This window comes from Pistacia vera, unplaced genomic scaffold (assembly GCF_008641045.1).
Source record: "Pistacia vera cultivar Batoury unplaced genomic scaffold, PisVer_v2 Contig757, whole genome shotgun sequence".
NCBI classification, from domain to species: domain Eukaryota; kingdom Viridiplantae; phylum Streptophyta; class Magnoliopsida; order Sapindales; family Anacardiaceae; genus Pistacia; species Pistacia vera.
In genome coordinates this window covers 60,425-82,407 of record NW_022196620.1, presented here as the reverse complement: position 1 = coordinate 82,407, position 21,983 = coordinate 60,425, and the positions used below count along the sequence as shown (strand labels likewise).

The 21,983-nt window shown below is 35.7% G+C and overlaps 2 protein-coding genes and 1 pseudogene across 2 annotated transcripts; 2 read left to right on the top strand and 1 right to left on the bottom strand.

The window, feature by feature from the left end:
- The first annotated feature begins 1,214 nt into the window (after positions 1-1,214).
- On the top strand, positions 1,215-3,112 carry LOC116115939 (annotated as a pseudogene).
- Positions 3,113-4,810: 1,698 nt separating this feature from the next.
- Positions 4,811-18,612, bottom strand: LOC116115938 (zinc finger MYM-type protein 1-like). Its single transcript, XM_031402074.1, is given in 6 exon segments — positions 4,811-4,992; positions 5,338-5,781; positions 17,544-17,771; positions 17,774-17,853; positions 17,917-18,039; positions 18,086-18,612. Coding segments are annotated over 6 exon segments (1,584 nt in total).
- On the top strand, positions 10,860-14,912 carry LOC116115932. Its single transcript, XM_031402070.1, has 6 exons — positions 10,860-11,049; positions 12,627-12,672; positions 12,763-12,883; positions 13,115-13,185; positions 13,927-14,030; positions 14,811-14,912. Exons 1-6 carry the CDS (start codon positions 10,930-10,932, stop codon positions 14,847-14,849), a joined length of 501 nt encoding a protein of 166 aa, XP_031257930.1. The 5' UTR covers positions 10,860-10,929; the 3' UTR covers positions 14,850-14,912.
- Positions 18,613-21,983: the final 3,371 nt, after the last annotated feature.

Genomic DNA, 21,983 nt, shown 5'->3' with positions numbered 1-21,983 from the left:
TCAATATATATTACTCGGGACTCAAGACGTATACATTTATAATCTGATTTATTAAATTGCTTCTTCTAGTTAACAAATTCAGTAGAAAGTTAACTGTATTCACTACCTCACATGCCATTGAAAATGTAAAACGATCATTGACTAAAGTGAGATTTGTATCCACCATATTTTATGTTATATTGTTAAGTATTACTTTCACCAAATTTCTAAAGTTATGTTCACTTTTGAGGAATAATCTCGCAGCAATTTAAGCTTCTATCTACCATTAATAGATTCATAATTTAGATGAAATCCTGCTTTGTCAGCGTGATTTCAGAGGAAAGTAGATTAATACTTGTATGACCGTAGATTATGAAGAGCAAATTAAGTAGAGAGATTCATAAACAAAAGAAAAATATATTAATATTTCATAATAAAGAATAACACAGAAATTGACCATTTGGATGCCCGAGAAGCACTCCAATTCATGCCCTGAAGCAAGCCCCAATCAGAAGGAAATACAATTAATTTATTATGATCACTCAACCATTTTATTTATTTGTTCATTTATTTATTTAAAATTTTGTACTCTTAGGTGTCAAAACATAAATGGATGCCTAGTTTAAAGTTACATTAATATATATATATATATATATATATATATATATTATATATATATATATATATATATATATATATATATATATATATAATATATATAGAAGGTTGCATGCATTTTATACTATACTTACACTCGAGCAATCTATGTGGTTTATAGATTTATGTAAATGTAACATTAGTATTGAAATCTATAAATTAAGTGAAGGTAAAGGCCACTTCAGCAAGAGTGGAAAGTTATCATTATCGTTATCTTATTTTTAATTTTTAATTATTAATCTAATTTTATATACAAGTTATCGAGATCACGATGTATTCGATTAAGTTGCAATAGAATTTAGTTAAGAGCAAATAAAATTTATTATATAGATTTACATTTTAAGCAATTTAACTTGTCTATTATAGCTTGAACAACCCACTAATTTTATTTTGACTATCACCATTATATACAAATATTTCAAATGAGAGAAAGTCTCACATTGAATAATTAAAAGGAACCTCATGTTTCACAAGAAAGAGTAGTGATCACTCCACTTAGCAAGTTAACAAGTCTTGTTTTTGGATGCCAGAGCCCAAACCTCATAAAACATTCATTCCTTATTTAGAAACTAGTAAAAATGGTGCTTGAAAATTCAAGAAAACAAGAAGTTAAGGACAATATCGTTAGAAATGAAAGATTGGCGAAATCGAGGATTGGACTTTATTGCTTAAAGCAAACAGAAGACATAAATCCTGATGTCATGGCGGCTTAATTTATTAACCACCTTTGAAATATATCCAAGTTCCAAGTACATTTCTTAATAGTTCATGCAAAACTCCGGCGCTGATTGCTTTAAATTGATGCTATGTTCTTCTCTGTACTTCCATTCAAAAACCTATAAATACCGCTTAAATTCAACCATTTCAACCGACATTCTACACCTTGAACTCTCAAACTTTTCAATATCACCCATCTCTTTTTGTCTCAAGAGAAGAAATGGCAAAACCGATTAGTTCTTTTGTTCTTTCGTGCTTTTCTTGATCCTTTTCTTTGATTCATCTTTGGCAATTCCTGTGACTTACAATGTGCTCAGTTTAGGAGCCGAATCCGATGGCAAAACTGATTCTTCAAAGCATTCTTGATGCATGGAGTAAAGCCTGTGGCTCGATCGACGCCGCCACCGTTTATGTGCCACCAGGGAGGTTCCTGCTAGGCAAAGTTGAGTTTAAAGGCCAATGCATAACAATGATATGTTTACGTATATTGACACTCTTGTGGCTCCATCAATTATAAGTTATCGGAATGTTGGAAATTGGCTTATGTTTGAACATGTTACGAGTTTTCTATTAATGGTGCCACTCTTGATGGTCAGGGTGCTGGCTTGTGGCTTGCAAGAAGACTGGAAAGAGTTGCCCCAGTGGTGCCACGGTAGTCGAAAGATTCTTTAGATAATCAATTACTTGGAGAATATTTTTATAATTACACAGCGCTTTGTTATTTTTTCTTGTGTTTATGTGCAGACACTGGAGTTTCAACTCAACAATATTTTCATAAATGGATTAACATCGTTAGATAGCCAGAGTTTCACATTGTTATCAATGGCTGCAACAACGTGAAAGCGCAAGGAGTTAAGGTTTCAGCCTCCGGCATCAGCCCTAACACCGATGGAATTCATGTTCAATCGTCTAGCGATGTCACAATCATGAACTCTAGGATTGGGACCGGTGATGATTGTGTATCAATTGGCCCTGGTGCCTCTAATTTATGGATTGAAAATGTTGCTTGTGCCCTGCCCACGGCATCAGGTAAATTTTTATAAAGAGTAAATCCAATTTTTTTTTTTGTTTCTTTATACTTATACTAAAATTGTAATTCGTGATTTGGTGCAGCATTGGTAGTCTTGGCAAGGCTAAGAAGAGGCTGGAGTGCAGAATGTGACAGTAAAAACTGCACTTTTACGGGTACTCAAAATGGAGTGAGGATCAAGTCTTGGGGTAGACCTAGCAGTGGTTTTGCAAGGAACATTCTTTTTCAACATGCCATCATGAGCAATGTCCAAAATCCTATCGTCATTGATCAAAATTACTGCCCTGACAACAAAAATTGCCCTGGTCAAGTGATATACAAGTTATAATGACTTTCGTGAAATTCATATCATATGTACAGTCATTCTCAAAAGTGTATGTCTCCGTTTTATGATTTGTTTGCAGATAGATTGGTGCTTAATCATTTTTTTTGCAATTGTGTAAAAATATTTAACACGCCCTTAATCCTTTTGTTTATTCATCTTTTATAACAGGCTTCAGGGGTTAAAATTAGTGTGTGACATATCAGAATACGTGGAACTTCTGCATCGAAGTTGCTAAAGTTTGATTGCAGTTCACAATATCCTGCTCTGGGATAAGCTTGAGGATGTAAGCTCACATACAACAATCAACCGCTGAAGCATCATGTAGCCATGCTGATGGATCAGCTTCTGGCATAGTTCAACCTAACAGTTGCTTGCCCAGAAATTTCACGCAGTTGTTATGCTAAATTTACTATAGCTATTGCTAGCTTTTATAAAAATGTTGTAGAATGGAGTCCTAGGAGGCCCAAAAATATAGGCCACTATTGTATGTGGCTATATAATTAGTTAATTAGTAGCTATATTTTGCTTGCCTGTGGCGTTTGCCTATTCATTGGGTTGTTTTGACGCCTGGCCTTGCAATATTGTAAAGAGAAGTCCAAAACTTCTCGTTGAGTGTTTTTATGATGTTTACAATGAATGAAATATTGATTTCTTATGAGAGATTTTAGACTTGTTTATATTATTCTCATAGATTCTAAAGGAAACAATTTGTGAACATTAAACTTCATAACATAACAGTTAATAGATAGTAGCTCACCATTATTCTAAGTCCATAGACCACTTTATATGAAATTTGAATTTTATTTTTTTTATTCAGTTAAAATTGCCATTATTAAAGTTGTTATTCCAAAGATTATGCTAATAGGAAGGCTACGTTTTTTTCCATTTTAATATAGCCTCTCATTTAGAAATTTTAACACAAATTATATGAATTATGTTTGAAATCAACCTTGTCAACATTCCAATCACCATCTTTGTCCATATAGGTGGATCTAAGATTCTCAATATATATATTATTTGAGATTATTTTTAACTTAAAATCAGTTTGTCAGTTTTCATGACATATTGGGAGATCCTATCACAATTAAATGTTAAAAAAGTCATACCTTTTGTAATGTTAAAATTACTTTAATTTAGGCAAAACCGCTCATTTAAGAAGATATTTTCTCAAGATATGTATCAGGATTCGAATTATAACACCAATATTGAGCCATCAACCTCTTTGTTTTCTTAAATTTCTCGCTTAAGCCGCACACAACCTCTTCTAAAACGGAAAACCAGTCTTCAAAATCACAACCATTCTTCCCTTTCTCCTGGACACTTTACCTTTTAGTGCCACCGATATTTCTAGCAACCAGAATGCCCAGGCACTTGGTTGCATTCAGACTTAAATTAAAAACAAACAACCCTTATATTAGTATTCAAAACTAAATCTTACATAACCTAACATCATTTAATTTTAATCAAGTAATTATTCTAATGATGTCTGGGAGATCCAATCACAATTAAATGTTAAAAAAGTCATCCCTGTTGCAATGTTGAGAATGACTTTAATTTAAGCAAAACCGCTCATTTAGGAGGATAATTTTCTCAAGATAAGCAGTGACGGATCCTGGAATTTCACTCGATGGGGGCAAAAAATAAAATAAAAATAAAAAAATTTAATCAATCATAACCATACTTTTTTTTTTTCATTAGGATGACTTTAACAAAAAGTTACAAAATACAAATACATATATTCAAAAAACACAATTTTTCTAAAATTGTCCTCGACGAGTTTTCATATTGTGAAAACGTTGGATAATCATCTCATCGTCAATTGTATCAAATACATCTTTCTCAATATAGGTGACCAAACAATCATTCATCCATTGATCTCCCATTCGATTGAGTAATCAACTTTTCACAAGATTCATTACAAAAAAAGTCCTTTCAACGGTCGCAGTCATAACTGGTAAAACCAATGCAAGTTTTACAAGCTTATACACCAATGGATACAAAATGTCTTTTTTAAACCAAACTAAATTCTTAGCCAAATCACCAATTCCTTGTAACTTAGCAAATTCATCACAAGAACGCATGTCAATAACATAAGTCTCAGCCTAGTTCTCAAGTACCATCAACTCAAATACAGAAAAATCAGATGGATAAAACTGGGCAAAACAGATCAAATTATGTTTGTCAAAAGCAGAGAATGAATTACTTGGATCTAAACATGCCATACAAAGAAGCAACTCAGTACTAACCTCAGTGAAACGAGTGTTAAGTTCTTGAAGTTGCATATCTATCACAGTATAAAACAATTCAACTCGATAGTGATGCAAATTTTTCATGTGCTCAACTCTCTGTTGTGGCCACCCTCAAATTGCAAACATATCATCCATATTCAAAATGGCAATATCATGCTTTTGGCAAAATGAAGAAACTTCACTCAACAAAGATTGTCATCCTTCATCTCTCAACAATTGTAACCGTTGTTTGGAAACTTTGACTAGGGCCATAGCATTTACAATGTCTTGATCTTTTCTTTGCAATGCTTGTGACAACTCATTAGTAATTGCCAATATACTTTTCATCATATGTAAGTTAAATGCAAAATCAAAGGAATAAATTAAATCTAATAGATTACATGCTTCACCCCTTTGTTCAGGATTTAACCTATCTTCTTCAATAACCTCAAGCACATCGCCCACAGAGGATAACAAAAGGATTAAGTTGATCAATGTATAATAATACGAGCCCCAACGTGTATCACCAGCTCGTTTTAGACTTGTCTCTTGATTCAAACCTCGTCCCTTGCTAACTTCACCAATTTCTAGTGCTTCAACAAATTTATTAACTTGGCTCTCCCGAAGCATGTCTCGACGCTTACATGAACCTCCAACAACATTTATCAAATTAGTAACCAAGCTGAAAAACGAAGCAACAGAAATGTGATTTTTTGCAACAACTACTAGTGTCAACTGAAGTTTGTGAGCAAAACAGTGAACATAATAAGCATATTCATTCTCCCTCAAAATCAAACTTTTCAGACCATTAAATTCTCCTTGCATATTACTTGCCCCGTCATAACCTTGTCCACGTAATCTTGACAAACTCAATCCATGTTGACAAAATAATGACAAACTCAATCCACGTAATCTCACCAACTTCATCTTCAGATGGTATATCGAAGTGACTGCCTTGAAGTTTCTCAGCAGAGGTCGCCCTAAGATACCATTAAAAGCGGATGGGCAATCCACTACCAAGAATTCAGTTACTTTGGTCACTTTGTCAAAGTCACCCAGTGTGACTGGAAGCAGAATCATTCCTTTGGGGATCAGGTGGTCGCCTGTAAAACCATATAGGGGGAACGAGGCGGGCTTCATGTCGGTCCCTTCCCAGTTCATTCTTTCGAAAGTTTTCTGGAACAGGATGTTCACAGCATTCTGTTATCCACCAACATTCTGTGGGTGTTATGGCGCCCTATTAGGGGCATGATCACAAGAGTGTCATCGTAGGGATGATGCAATCGAACTGCATCCTTTTCGGAGAAGGTAATTTCCTCATCTCTGCGAACCTTTTGTGGTCGCCGCGTCCCCCTCATCACACTGATAGGGTCATGATGGGCTGTGCGAGCATTCCTTTCCTGGGCACCTTGCGAGTTCCCTGCGAAGTGCGGTCCTCCGAAGATCAAATTGAGGCTGCATACCCCTTTGCTATCACGACGCTTTGTTCCCGTTTCCCCTTCATTTTTCTCCTGTGAGGGAGTAGGGTCATCGATATATTTCTTGAAATGCCCTTGCTTGATGAGGTCTTCGATTGCCTTCTTGAGAGCTCGACACTCATCGGTGTGATGCCCATTATCCCGATGAAAGCAACAGTATTTTTTACTATTCCTGCCTGAAGGGGATTTTTCATGGGCTCAGGCTCTCTGAACAGGCTGGCTTCTTTTGACTTATCGAGAATAGCCGATACAGAAGCATTCAAAGGCGTATACTGATTTTTGTCGCGATCGTGATGAGGAACTAGAGCGTAAGACTTTTTAGGCTCATAGCGCGTTTTTTTTCCTGTTCCTTGATCGTTAGTAACCCATCTGCGATCAACTCTCCTACTCTCCCTTTGACCAGACGTACTGCCTGATGGGCTGGGGTTGCGGTGGTGGAGCGCCGCCATTGAATTTTTAATGCGGAGGTACTTCTCTACGAGCTTATAGAAGTGGGTGAGGGAAACATCATCCTCAGCTTGTAACTCTTTCCACAGGTCGGTTTGTGGGTGAACTCCCGCTATGATGAGAGTCCGAACAGACTCTTCGGGAGTGTGAACTACTTTATTGAGTTCTCTGTGGAATCGATCGATGTACGATTAAAGGGATTCATCAATTTCTTGCCTTATATTGCTGAGATAACTCAAAGGCATTGAGAACTTTCGGTCTGCTTGGAAGTGCCTTAGGAACGTCGTGCTCATCTGAGGCTACGAGCTGATCGATCCCACTGGGAGCGACCTGAACCATCATTTGGCATGAGCAGTTAGAGTTACTGCCAAACAATGGCACTTCGCCAAGTTTGAAATCTGGTAAAGCTCCATCAGATTGTTGAATTCATATAACTGATCCTGCAGATCAAAATTTCCATCGAACGCTCGCATGTCAGGCATTCTAAATCTTGATGGGAGTGGGGCAGCTAACACTGCCGGAGAAAAGAGAGACGCTACTGCCACCTGCCTTTGCTCATTTTACTGAGCTTTTAGTTGATCAAGAGCTCGCTGTAGCTCTTCGATTTGAGGTAGCAGCGCTACCTAGGGATTACTTTCCGCAACATAGGTTCGACCCTCACGGTTACGGTTGAGGAATGATTGTAGGTCAGATTCCTCTTCGTCTTTGCTGGCAGTCCTGACCAATCTTGACACACGCTAGCTAGAGCCATGTGATGGCGTTGGATGGTGTAGGGAACTTTCACGACCTCTGCGATGGTACGAACCACCCCGCAAAGTGTGGGAACTTCCCGCACGATGACAACCAGGGTCGTTTTTCTGGCGGTGATAAGAATTACCCCGCCCAACACTTTTATGGGGGTGTGCATGCGACGTGGCATGGGACGGCTCTGGCTGTGACTTTTTGTCGAGTCTTAGCACCACGGGTATTCTACCTAGGGTGTGGTCGGTGTTCGCTAGCCCTTTGGAGCCATTAGGCCCACTTTTTGCCACTTGCTTACCCTTTCTTTGGTGGCTACAATGCTCGCGGCACGGGCTGTGACCCTCTGCTGCGCTTTCGCGCGATCTGCAAACGTTTTTGGCGATTGCACTGCTTCATTTGATTTGGGTGGCATGCCCTAGTCCAAACGGTTCAATCTTCAGTTGACCATTTGGAGAGTATTTTCGAACCTCTCTAGGTAGTTTCTGATGACAGGGTCAAGTTGTGAACTTGAGGAGATGTCCCCCACGACATTTTGCAGGGTCGAAGGGACCCTGGGGGAGATGCCCTCCTGCACTTGGGGGATCTCCTCATCACCTTGATTGGTCCGTTCAGGTTCAAGTCGGCGAGCCATTTGCTATTGTAGGACCCATAAGTTAGAGATTCTCCTGATAAAGGACGAATGGTAAGTCAAGCCCTCCTTCTAGTGCCAAACTGTTGATGCGTGATTTTTACACCAACCAAACGCACGTGTGAGACATTGAACTGGCCTAGGAGACACACATGAAAGGGAAAAAAGGGAGTAAAAGTAAAGAACGGTGTTTAAAGTGGTTCGGATGCTAAGGAAGCAAGTACTACGTTCACTGATTTTTGTATTGATAATAGTGGTTAGGTCGCATTCAGCGGACTGACTTACAAATGATTACAAGAGAGTGAATGCTATTTTTCTAGGAAAAGGTTAGCTAAATCCTCAAATGAGAGAGGAACCCTTAATTTATAGTGGGATGGATTAAGGTTATGGTTACTAAATTTGTGAATTGGTGAGATTATCCGTGCAAATCCTTCTTTATATCCCATTACCCACCTTCCAAAGTGATTTACGCGATTTGGTGCAGGGATTAGAGACGTGGAGTCGCTATAGCTCTTGGCTGGACCGATGCGTACCCACGCTCTTGACAAGAGCATGTTGTCTCTGTCATTGTATGACGTGGCCACCTCTGACTAGCCGCGAGTGTTCCCATGTTCTAACTTTTGCATGCTGACTGGGCCTTACGTCAGCCCTGCCTTCTTTGGGCATAACAATTACCAATAAGTCCTTTACAATTGTAATATAGAATTGTATCCAGAAGTTGAACCATTCTGTTTTATTGTGAGATCAAAGATGTAGCTCTATTTAGATTAAACTATATCATTATAGGGATTTTATTGGATATATTATANCAATTCAATTTGATTTCCTTTCTTCTTAATCTTAAAGCCAAAGAGGATCTAGCAAATCCCTCTTTGGTTCTTTTGTGATTGTCTTCGTGTGGACTACGTGGGTTCGATCTTATGCTTAGGTCGGCAGCAAAACGTTCAAAGACAAACGTGGTGGAGCCTCCAAACGTGCGTATGGTTCTAAACTCATGAATAACCTTTTTGTGCAGATTTTACTTTAATATAAATTGTAAAATTATACCCTTGATCTTGGCTCATGTAAACGATCATTATATTATATTTTTGTTTCCGCTGCGTATATGGGACCGTTTACTAACAGGAGCAGGATTCAGGTTTAGTTATACTTCAAATCTCAAATTCTAAACATATAATACTCAATTTTATTGGAAGAATGCAATAACAAAAGTTCTAAAATTGTAAAACATCGATTGAATAGAGAAAATTAGGGATTCAGGATTAGGGACATTACCTTTTGATAAATTGATAAAAAGTAGTGTTGGTTGAGACTTGGAAGGAGAGTTTGGTGAGAGAGACATGAGAATTTAGTCTTTAGAGCACCTGCACCATGAGAGAAAGAGGGAAGAGAGGTTCTTGGCGTGCGTTGTTGTTCTGGTAACTGGTAAGAGTTCAAAAATCAAAATCAAAATCTATTCTTTTCCCAAAATGTCAAAGTTCTACAGGGGGCAAAATGTAAATAAATATAAAATCTGAAATTTTTTAAAGTTTGAGTGGGGGTCGTGGTCCCCACTCGTTAATAATAAAATCCGCCATTATTGATCCGTTTTGCCTAGTTTTATCCATCTGATTTTTCTGCATTTGAGTTGATGGTACTTGAGAACCAGGTTGAGACTTATGTTATTGACATGCGTTCTTGTGATGAATTTGCTAAGTTACAAGGAATTGGTGATTTGACTAAGAATTTAGTTTTGTTTAAAAAAGATATTTTGTATCCATTAGTGTATAAGCTTGTGAAACTTGCATTGGTTTTACCAGTTGCGATTGCATTGGTGTATAAGTTACAAGGAAAGGGTTTTTTCTGCAATGAATCTTGTGAAAAGTCAGTTACGTAATCAAATGAGAGATCAATGGATGAATGATTATTTGGTCATATATATTGAGAAAGATGTATTTGATACAATTGATGATGAGATAATTATCCAACGTTTTGAGAATATGAAAACTCGTCGAGGACAATTATAGAAAAATTTTGTTTTTGAAGATATGTATTTGTATTTTGTAACTTTCTATTGAATCTCATCCTAATGAAAAAAAGTATAGTTATGATTCGTTAATTTTTTTTTTTTTTTTTTTTTGTTTATTTTTTTTTTTTTTTTTGTTTATTTTTTGCCCCCTTCGAGTGAAATTCTTGGATCCGCCACTGTTAGTTGTCGAGTGTTGCAGGTTGGGTGGGAGTAGTGGCCTCCTTCTAGGTGCAAAGGGCAAGCTAGTAGGGGTAGGCTGTGTGGGTGGTGGCTAGTAGGGGCAACGTGTTAGGTTGGTGTGTGATGCGGTTTTGGTCGATCTGGATTTGGATTCTAAGAGAGTATTTTTGTTTTTACAATGATTATCAATGTCAATTAATATATTTTACTAACAGTTATTAACGGAAAGTGGGTAATTCTCGTTTTGAAACTTTTCAATAGTAAATTTCGTTAGGGCAAACTTCTGGTGGGAACATGTTGTACGCCCTTTTGGTATCAAAATTTAAAATAAAAAAGTTAATTAAGCAAATAAGAATGAGAAAAAAATCCTGATCCCTCGTAAAATGTAGTATTCTGACTAGTCCCGCTCCCAAATATTTAGCGAAGCCAAAAGTAGTCGACAAAACAAAAACCAAATTGACTCATTGTCACTCTTCACACTTCTATACTTCGCGAGAGTTTTTCAGGCGCCATGGAGGGCTCCTCGTCGCATCCGTCTGATTCAAATCAAACGGCCTCTCGTGCATCTGGTTTTCTTGCTAATCTTCCTTCTCGTGGCCTCTTCTCCTCCACCGTCATCTCTTCAAATCCGGTGATCTCTTCTTCTCTTTACTTTAATTCATTTATTAATCCTCACTTTTGTCCCTTAATTTTCTTATTTTTTCTTTTTTTGTTGCTGAGAAAATGTGCGAAAAGAAAAGTTAGATTGAGTTTACAATGTTGAAGTTTATACTTAACAGAGCAGAAAACAAGTGTTGGGTCTAGTTTAAGTGTTCTTTCAATAAAATTGAGTCATTGGAAAATAAATTGTGTAGATGAGTAGATAGTAACAAGAAAAAAAAATTTTGAATCGATTTCTTGGAAGCCAAAATTTAGGTTTAGGTTTGCGATTTGATGTATACAAAAGCACTTGTACTTGCTTGTATGTTTGTAAATTTTCTGTTAGTTGATTTACTACAGGTTCATAGATTATGGTGGTTGTAAATTGAATCTAAATTCTTATCTTTTGGTTTTCAGTTTGTTTGTATGTATGTGTTATGTTTATTAATGTTAGTTGTTCATATTTTTTTATGCTATGCAATAGTTATGTTGTCTTGCAAATACGAAGATTGATTTTGCTTGAGCGTATGGGTGGTTTAATGTGAAGTAGAGTTATCAGAGACTATAAATTTTTAAATCTAACATGGATACCTGTTGGTGTGTGGCTTTGTGCGAGTGCCAGCTAGAAAGCTGTACCAGAAAATCTAGTGACAGAAGATCTCAAAATATTTACTTAGATAGAAAGAAGTAGGTGAATGGTGATGATTTGACTCAAACATTGAGGCGCTATTTATATAGATTGAGGCTCTGTGGTTCCAATGTGAGTTGTCTTGAGGTAGTGCATGTTATTGTGGTGTTATAGATGTCGTAAGATCGGCTTTTTTGGGTGATAAGGAAGGTTTGCTTTAGGCGATGACCAAATGGGTGATAAGGATGAATTCCTTCCGGAAATAAGTCCTTCTTGCTCTTAGATGATGAGCCTTAGTCATCTCTTCATGTTGATCCCAATCCTTTTTTGTGCCATGGGTGATGAGGTTTTTCTTAGAAAACTACTAACTCTTTTATATTGAGCGAGGGTTACCTTAACAAGAGGCCTTGATTTTGGGAATGTGGCAGCCTTTCAACTAGCTACACTTGTTGCACAAATTTACCATAACAATGACAATGTTTGATGGTTACAGTCACTTGTGTTTCTCTGTGTATCTTTTGTGTAAGGATACTATTATGGCTAATTTTATCAATCTCCCACTCCCTTATAGCCTTTTTGGTATGTTGTTGTTGTTGAGAAGTGGGCATAGCTGGTTAGATAGTGATCGCTGGCCTGTTCTGCTCCTTCACGACTAATTTTCTCCAGTTTTTGAATTGTGAGAAGGGATTTTTTTTCTTTGTAATATGCCTGATTGATAGTGAATCTCTTCATATGATTTGCATTATTAGAAGTTTACTATTTCTAATTCCTTAGTTTAATAACTTTTCTTGCTATAGCTGGTTGACTGATCATTGGGTTTAGAGCTTTTGTGGTTTCATGTTGCTTTAGTTTGTTTAACTACCTATCAGATTCCAGATCCCTGTTCCGGGAGCATTTTCAGTGACATGGAACTTAAATATAAATATTTAAAATTTGTGCAGGGTAGTATGCGAGTTTATGTTTGTGAGCATGACACATCACCCCCAGGTATTCTTTTCTTTTAAACATTGTATAAATTTTCCAATTCTTTTGATAGCATGCAGAGCATTAATCTTGTATTGTAATTGGTCCAAGCAGCGGACCAACTGGTAAAAACAAACCAACAAAACATATTGATTAGGTCACTCACTCTTAAGAAACCAAAGGGTGATGCCAGTTCAAAGGATGTGAAAGGTGTAGCTGGAGCTGATAAAAAGAGGTAGGGTATCTCTTTTTCTTGAAAGAATTAGGTTTGACATGTCTTTGTGGTTTTTGTTCTGGTGTGTTTCGGCTAATTGTTGTAAATTTTGTTTGCACTCATTAATAGACCTGCTGTTTGTAGCAAATCATGTAAATGTACTCTTGTGAATTCTCTTCTTGTAAACATCTTTGGTGACCCAGTCCTAGTTACTTGTGGATTCTCTAATACCTGCATTCTTCAAATTTTCAGGGCTGCTGAAAGAGTTTTGGATAGTAGGAATCCAGCAAAGAGAGCCAACATGCAAGCTTGCTCTCGTCAAGGTAACTTTTGGAGTTCCTGTTGCTGTTGTTTGTGTGTTTGACGTTGTTAACATTTCTGGAAAAAAAGTTTTGGTTAATGGCAGAATTTTTTTCTCTACTAAAATTTTCCTCTGGCCCAGTCTTTTCTGGGTTCAGTTGGTCTTTTGCCTTTATCTCATACTTAATATTGATCGAGAGAATTGCAAGGGAGCTGCTTTTGTAATGGTTCATGATGGTTAATTACATGCTTGATGGGCTTCAGGAGTTTTAAGATGGTTAATAATCAATATTGTTGTCTCTGAGATGCCTATATAATTTGGATGCAATTTTGATTTAACTGTAAATAGTTTTCTATGTTTTATTGATTGGTCCTTGGGATTGGTTGATCACTTGTTTTTAGTTTTTGAGGATGCTTTTGGATTGAAGTAGAAATAACACTAGCCATTGCACTTTGCACAGAACATAGTGCGATTGTTCCTCACTGTAAAGTGGAGTATTTCGGGAAATGGCAGTCACTAGCTGAAATTATAGTAAATTGAGAGACAAGTCTTTGAAAGTTTATAATTAATCTTGAGTTCTGGTTACAGATTTTTTAGTTCTTATTTTTTGTTGCCCCGTTTTAAATGGACTTGAATATTGGTCGCTATGTGGTATAAATAGAGCTGTTGAAATATTATGATGAAACTTAATATGCTTTAGCTTTACCCACTATATTTATCTGTACAGATGTTATTAATTATCTGATGGATTTTGAACATGCAGAGGGATCGAACAGTCGTACAGCTGAGAAGGACTACCACAGTTTGACTGTAGAGAGGCTTCGGGCACTTCTCAAGGAAAGAGGTCTTTCACCCAAGGGAAAGAAGGTATCAGATAATTTTATCTTAAACTAGTCCCAGTGTCTTTCTTATCAGGTCAAGCCTGTTCGGTTGTTATCATTAATTTGTCCAAAAATGGGTATGTATGAACTGTAGATTGTATGTGTTCAAGGTAAAAGGGAACCATGTTTTGTTTTTTGTTTGGTTGGTTGATGAAGTATATTGAGTGGATAGGAACTCACTATAATAACTCAACAATTTGGGCTAGACCATGGGTCTTTCATGGGCTTGGGTAGAATTCTCCTTGGAAAACCGGCTTGCCAAGGGAGGGTGCCCAAGCTTTTATAACTCACATGCCCACCCTTTTCTCTTTCAATGTGGGATTCTAACATTCCATCACACTTCCGCAATTGACATCCATGTCAGGCTCTTTACCCCCATCAGCCTCTTTACCCCTTGGGTGATTATGCGGATCCTCTTTCCCTCGGGCCTTCATGCCCTTTCTCGGGGTAGCAGCCCGAGCCCAAGGTTAGCCTGCCACGGGTGCACTGCCACATAGGCGTAAGATCATGCTTTGATACCAATTGGTAGGAACCCACTCCAATAACTCAACAATTTGGGTTAGGTCATGGGTCTTTCATGGGTTTGGGTAGAACTCTCCTTGGAAAACCGGCTTGTCAAGGGAGGGTGCCCAAGCCTTTATAACCCACATGCCCACCCATTTCTCTTTCAATGTGGGATCCTAACATGTGCTAAATTAAATATCAACTGTCAAACAATAATATTTTCTTCTGCATCTGCCTTGCTAATGCATGGAACCATGTGCAGGATGAGCTGATTGCACGCCTTAAAGGTGCAAATAGTTAAGTGTAGCTCAGAAGGTGGAAAGGTTCTCAGCTTGTTTTGCATTTGGGTTATGGAAGGTGATTATGTTGTTTTTTGTGTGACCTAGGATAGAGAAAAGAATTGTAACTTAGGAATAGTGTTTTGAAGAGGATGAGAACATGCCGATTCTGTAACCAGCATTGTTAAGTTGTAAGTTAATTTTTTCTTTTCCAACGTAGTAATGTATATCTATCATTCTCTCTTTTTTCTTCTCCATTTTGTTATAAATACAGTATATCACATATAAATTTTAACTTAGTAAAGATCAAGAAGATGATTGGACAATGACTGTTATTTTCCAAAGCGGAAGCTTCATTTGAATAGCAGCATTATTAGGCCTTTACATTTGAACCTTGAACATGGTGTGCTGCTTTTAGGATGTCTCCATGATAGAGTATGTTACTGGATGGCTACAGTGAAAAGGGATGGGCAGTGATTGTTTCGTTCCTGGATGTCCGTTTAATTCAGGGTATAGTTAACAGAGCTCGAACCTCACACTTAAAAGTTTGATTCATGCCTAACTTGACCAAATCTTACCATCACCAAAATTGCTTGTCACATAACAGAGAATCAAAATCTATGCACAACGCCAATGAAGTATTTTATAAAGAGTGAAGAATAATGAAGACTTGAAGAGCTTGTGATGGAATTGTATTTCTCTCCTCTCCACTCCACTCCAAGTTCTGCGCCGTAATTCATAGATTGCGTCGACTTTTTTTCTCTTTTAAGCAGAATGAGGAAAGTTGTGGCCAGAATTGATTGTAGGCTAACCTTCAAATTGCAAGTGATACAAGAAGTCCATCTCAACTGCAGCTGCAAAAGTGCCCTTAAACATGAAAAGTTACTTATATTTTTCCTTCTATAATCTTTTAACAATGAAAAATGTCAATTCAATGTTACCAAATGTTAGGGGATGTGAAGAGGAGTTAATTTATAAAAAAAAAATGTATATAATGATTAAATTTGAAGATTTTTTGCATCAAGACGAGAGTTAGTGACACGCAATCCAGAACTGTAGTCCCCAGTAGATTAATTATTCTCAAGTTTCTGCCCCTCAATAAGTTACAAACTGAGCTGAAACTGATGGCAATGGTAGGCCACTGCACGTGCTAAATACAACTCTCTTATCACATTTAAAATTCTGCTTGTCCTTTCTTCTCTGTTTTTCATGCACAATAATAAAATTTACAGATTCCATGGCAGAAATAGATAAACGGCACAACCAGTGGCGGATCCAAGAGTTTCACTCGATGGGGGTAAAAAATAAACAAAAAAAAAAAATTTAAATCAATCATAACCATATTTTTTTTTCATTAGGATGAGCTTCAACAAAAAGTTACAAAATATAAATACATATCTTCAAAAAACATAATTTTTCTACAATTGTCCTCGACGAGTTTTCATATTCTGAAAACGTTGAATAATCATCTCATCGTCAATTGTTTCCAATACACTTTCTCAATATATGTGACCAAACAATTATTCATTCATTGATCTCCCATTCGATTGCGTAACCGACTTTTCACAAGATTCATTGCAGAAAAAGCCCTTTCAACAGTCGCAGTCGCAACTGGTAAAACCAATGCAAGTTTCACAAGCTTATACACCAATGGATACAAAATATCTTTTTTAAACTAAACTAAATTCTTAACTAATCACAAATTCCTTGTAATTTAGCAAATTCATCACAAGAACACACGTCAATAACATAAGTCTCAGTTTGGTTCTCAAGTACCATCAACTCAAATGGATAAAAATGGGCAAAACGGATCAACTTATGCTTGTCAAAAGTAGAGAATGAATTACTTGGATCTAAACATGTCATACAAAGAAGCAGCTCAGTACTAACCTCAGTGAAACGAGAGTTAAGTTCTTGAAGTTGCATATCTATCACAGTATAAAACAATTCAACTCGATAGTGATGCAAATTTGTCATGTGCTCAACTCTCCGTCGTGGCCGCCCTCGAATTGCAAACATATCATCCATATTCAAAATGGCAATATCATGCTTTTGGCAAAATGAAGAAACTTCACTCAACAAAGATTCTCATCCTTCATCTCTCAACAATTGTAACCGTTGTTTGGAAACTTTGACTAGAGCCATAGCATTTACAATGTCTTGATCATTTCTCTGCAATGCTTGTGACAACTCATTAGTAATTGCCAATATACTTTTCATCATATGTAAGTTAAATGCAAAATCAAAGGAATAGATTAAATCTAATAGATTACATGCTTCACCCCTTTGTTCAGAATTTAAATCATCTTCTTCAATAACCTTAAGCACATCGCCCATAGAGGATAACAAAAGGATTAAGTTGATCAATGTATAATAATACAAGCCCTAACATGTATCACTAGCTCGTTTTAGACTTTGTCTCTTGATTCAAACCTCGTCCCTTGCTAACTTCACCAATTTCTAGCGCTTCAACAAGTTTATTAACTTGGCTCTCCTGAATCATATCTCCACGCTTGCATGAACCTCCAACAACATTTATCAAATTAGTAACCAAGCTGAAAAACGAAGCAACAGAAATGTGATTTTTTGCAACGGCTACTAGTGTTCACTGAAGTTGGTGAGCAAAACAGTGAACATAATAAGCATATTCATTCTCCCTCAAAATCAAACTTTTCAGACCATTAAATTCTCCTTACATATTACTTGCCCCTCGTAACCTTGTCCACGTAATCTTGACAAACTCAATCCATAGTTACAAAATAATGACTCAAGAGCCATCTGAAGTGATACTGCAGTTGTGTCACTAACATGTACAATGCCAAGAAATCGCTCAAGTACATGACCCTTTTTATCTACATAATGTATGGCAATAGCCATTTGTTCTTTAATTGACACATCACGAGACTCATCAATCAAAACTAAAAATATGTCATCTCCAAGATCACTAATGTAGCTTTTGTGGTTTCATTTGCCGCAGTATTCACAATATCTTTCTGAATCACTGGTGCTATCAATTTAAGATTCATAGGTGCATTCTTCAAAACAACACTCTTAAAATGTTCATTATGCTAAGCTAGAAAATGAAGAAGTTCGAGAAAGTTACCTTGGTTCTTCGAGTCTTCAGTTTCAGCATGACCCTGAAATGCCAACCCTTGACGCAAAATAAATCTAATGCAAACAATGGATGCAGTCAAGCGAGTTCGGTATTCAATCCTAACTTGATCTGATTGCTTAGATAAAGCCCACTTCGATATGTTGCTTTTGATTCATTAAATTCACACAACTCTGTCGTGCTTGGTTATGAGCACTATTTGACTGGCCAACATGAATTTGAAAGCGTTTTGGTTTCTTCCAATTACAAAATCCCTCACTAACGAAAGCGTCACTACCAACTTGGCTTATAATGGCAGGTCTAAAAAGATAACAATACAAACAGAATGCAACATCTTTGGTCACACTATACTCAAGCCAATTGCCATACACATCAAACCAAGCAGGATTAAATCGACGATATCCTTTTCCAAATTTTGTCAGTGGAAATGCATGATTTTGAGGCTGGCAAGAACTCTTTTGCAAGTAAAATCTTCGAATTGCATCGCTATAATTAGGATGATAATAATTGATTTTAGGCCGTAGAGCTGGATCAGATGGAAGACCTTTCAAGATGGCTTCTAGTTCTACATGACTTTCTTTTAATGGATCACTTTCTTTATCATTGGCTTTACTTTCTTGGACTGGTGATGATGATTGGTCTATTGATGATTTTCTTTTGAGAAATTCATTCATATTGCATACCTAATAAGAAGTTATAAACAAATAAAACAATAAGAAATTGTAAAAGAATAATAACCTATAGTGATTTACATACATAGTAATGGAAAGACAATAAGAATATGATATTTTGTGGGTTTGAATTCCTTTTAGACTCATTTAACATGAATTATAGTGATTTACATCCATAGTAATGGAAAGACAATAAGAATATGATATTTTGTGGGTTTGAATTCCTTTTAGACTCATTTAACATGAATCATGCATATTTATAGAAAAAAAGAAGTCAACTCTTTTTATAAAATTTGATTTATTCAAGTAATTTAATGAGGATGAAAGAAAAGATACATAAACAATGATTTCTTAAGCTAATCTTTAGAAACAATAAATAATTAGTTGTTTATATTTATAAAGTTTAAAAAGTTTTTGATATTGTCAACAAAGAACTAATATTTTTTTGTGCTTGATTAAAAATCTTAAATATGCATCTTTTAAGTTTTTGTAACAAGTTTTTTTTTTTTTTTTTTTTTTTTTGTTGTTGGTAATAAGTTCTAGAAATAATTAGTTGTTTATGTTAATAATAAGTTTTAGTAAGCTTTTGCAATAAGTTTTTGTTGTTTATCTTGATAATAAGTTTTTGTAACATAAGCCTGTTATCATTATTGCATCTTTTGGTATAACTTGCAATTGCACATTTGCATTGAGTTCAAGGAGAAGGCAAAAGATAGCATTGAGGTTTTGAAAAAATCTTATGTATTTTATTTAATGCAAGTCAATAGCCTTTTGCCATTTTTGTGCTTTATGGTCCCTGGATCATGTTTGTATTTATTTGTGCCAATGTTTTGATATATGTATCAAGTATTCTCACAGCTGTGGATTGTTTTAATGCTCATTTTCTTTTCAAGAATAGACAAAGATCTCCATGCAACAAGAAAAAATATTTGAAACTGGTTTGTACTTTGTTTAACAATAAACATGTGATGGCCTTACAAACATTAGACAAGCAATAAAGAAAACATCAAGGCACCACAAACCACAAACAAACATCAGGGGACCACAAACAAACATAAGGGACCACAAACCATATAACTTATAATTTATTTGATACAGCAAAAGGATAGGGTTTTTTTTTTTTTTTTTTTTTTAATATTTTGTGCAGTTTTTTTACTAAACATAAACAATAATCAACAACAAACAACCTAATTATAAACAGCCACATAATTCACTATCATCTCATGAACATAAAGATATCATCACTAAATCATTCAATTTGATTTATGGATAACATTATCTCTTAAAATTATTCTATTAAGAATATTATACTATATGGGAAATTCAGGCTTGGATTCTTTGACATTACTTTTAGTCTCTTACTGGGACATATTGCTTCTTAGGAATATTTTACTATAAGGGAGAAACAACAGGGGAAAGGTACTGCAGTTTGCAGAGAGACTTCTTATGGCTGGTGTGAGCTAATGTGGGTTGCCAATAGGTTTACAGGAACACCTTTGTCTCTCAAAATTCACAAGTAGGCATGGGGACGTCTAGGCATTGCCGCATTGGCTAAATGATAAGGGCCCCTTCAACGACTCTGGTTGGCCATTAGGAGCAGGATTCAGGTTTAGTTATACTTCAAATCTTAAATTCTAAATATATAATACTCAATTTTATTGGAAGAATGCAATAACAAAAGTTCTAAAATTGTAAAACATCAATTAAATAGAGAAAATTAGGGATTTAGGATTAGAGATGTTACCTTTTGATAAATTGATGAAAAATAGTGTTGGTTGAGACTTGGAAGGAGAGTTCGCTGAGAGCAACTTGAGAGTTTAGTCTTTGGAGCACCTGCACCATGAGAGAAAGAGGGAAGAGAGGTTCTTGGCATGCGTTTTTGTTCTGGTAACTGGTAAGAGTTCAAAAATCTCTTAATTAATATAAATATTAATTAGCGATTTGGAAGGCTTATATTAGTCTTAAAATTAAAGGGCCCAGGCCTAAGGTCAAAGAGTGAAGACATGTCCAAACCAAAAGACTCAAATCCAATTGAGTAAAGAAGCCTAAAAGCCATAAAAGGGCATGTTGCAATCCACTTCCCTCAAATTGTGGTAGAGATTAAAAAAAAAAAAAAAAAAATTCATGTGAATATGCCCCATGACCTAAAAAGCGATAAACCATGACTCCTAAGTTTAGTGTGTAAGGTAACCACCCATGATCAAGCACCTTGTATACAAGATGGAATTCAAGGAATAGAGGGAAGACAATTTGACTGTTCAACACCTTATGCTTACATTCTATGTGTAGTTTCATTGATCATCTTTGTAAATTCCATCTTGTATCAATTTCTAGTACCAATCGGTGATTAGAGGGCAATAAAGAACCATTAGATTTTGGGCATTACAATTTTAAGGTCAAACAAAAGTAATATAAGTATATTCTAATAACAAAATTATCAAAATTCAGAATCCTATGAACTACTTGTGTCTACACATAAATTTGTTCAATATAAACAAAATAATTAATTAAAAGATAGACTCTTCCTAAAATAAACTAATTTACATTTTACTTCTATGGATTACTTGACTAGTCATGTTAAATGGTATCAATATAACAATAATAAACGCATTGTTTGAAATTGTATCAAATTTATGAAAACTATACATATGCATAGTTAAATATACAACTTGGAAAGTGCATTTGATAGTGTTTTTAAAATCAATAAACAATATGATCAAATAAATGTATTTGAACTTGTAATGATAATTATACTAATTATTTTTAACATTGATTAAATTAGAAAAATATCTAATAAAGAATAATTTTACTTAGAAGCATTATACATTTTATTTTTTTATTTTTTTTCTTATTCTCCAATGCATTTTACAGTATTTTTGCAAAATATGCATAACACATCAGGAACTTTTTGAATTAAAAAGAATACTCTTACCATGTTTTTATAAATAAATAAATAAATTTTAATATATAAACACCCTAAAATCGTAAACCCTCAAACAGAAAGATGTAGATAAGAGTATGATCAAATTAAAGTAAACTCGGTGGGCTGTAATCAGGCAGTGGTTTGTGTTTGGGCCATGGACGGCTAGAGCCCGTTCTCTTACAAACATGGTAGCCCACCTCCAGTTCAGGTTGAATCAATTTTATATCATTTTAGGCCTGATCCTCTGATTTGCTAAATAGACAAGGGACCTCTTCATATACCATTAAAAATGTCCAACCAAACATTTTAGAAATTATCAATGACCTGCAAAAGTGTTTAAATTTTTAGAAATTATGAAAATACTCTCCTTATAAAAAAATAAAAACAAATTTATTAAACCATAAGATCAATTAACATTAAACGCATTTACGATTATTAGAAAGTATTATAT

Coding starts and splice junctions, on each gene's coding strand:
- LOC116115932 (XM_031402070.1), top strand. CDS start 10,930: ATGGAGGGCTCCTCGTCGCATCCGTCTGATTCAAATCAAACGGCCTCT. Junction 11,050..12,626: donor CCGTCATCTCTTCAAATCCG/GTGATCTCTTCT, acceptor AAATTTGTGCAG/GGTAGTATGCGAGTTTATGT. Junction 12,884..13,114: donor GCTGGAGCTGATAAAAAGAG/GTAGGGTATCTC, acceptor TCAAATTTTCAG/GGCTGCTGAAAGAGTTTTGG.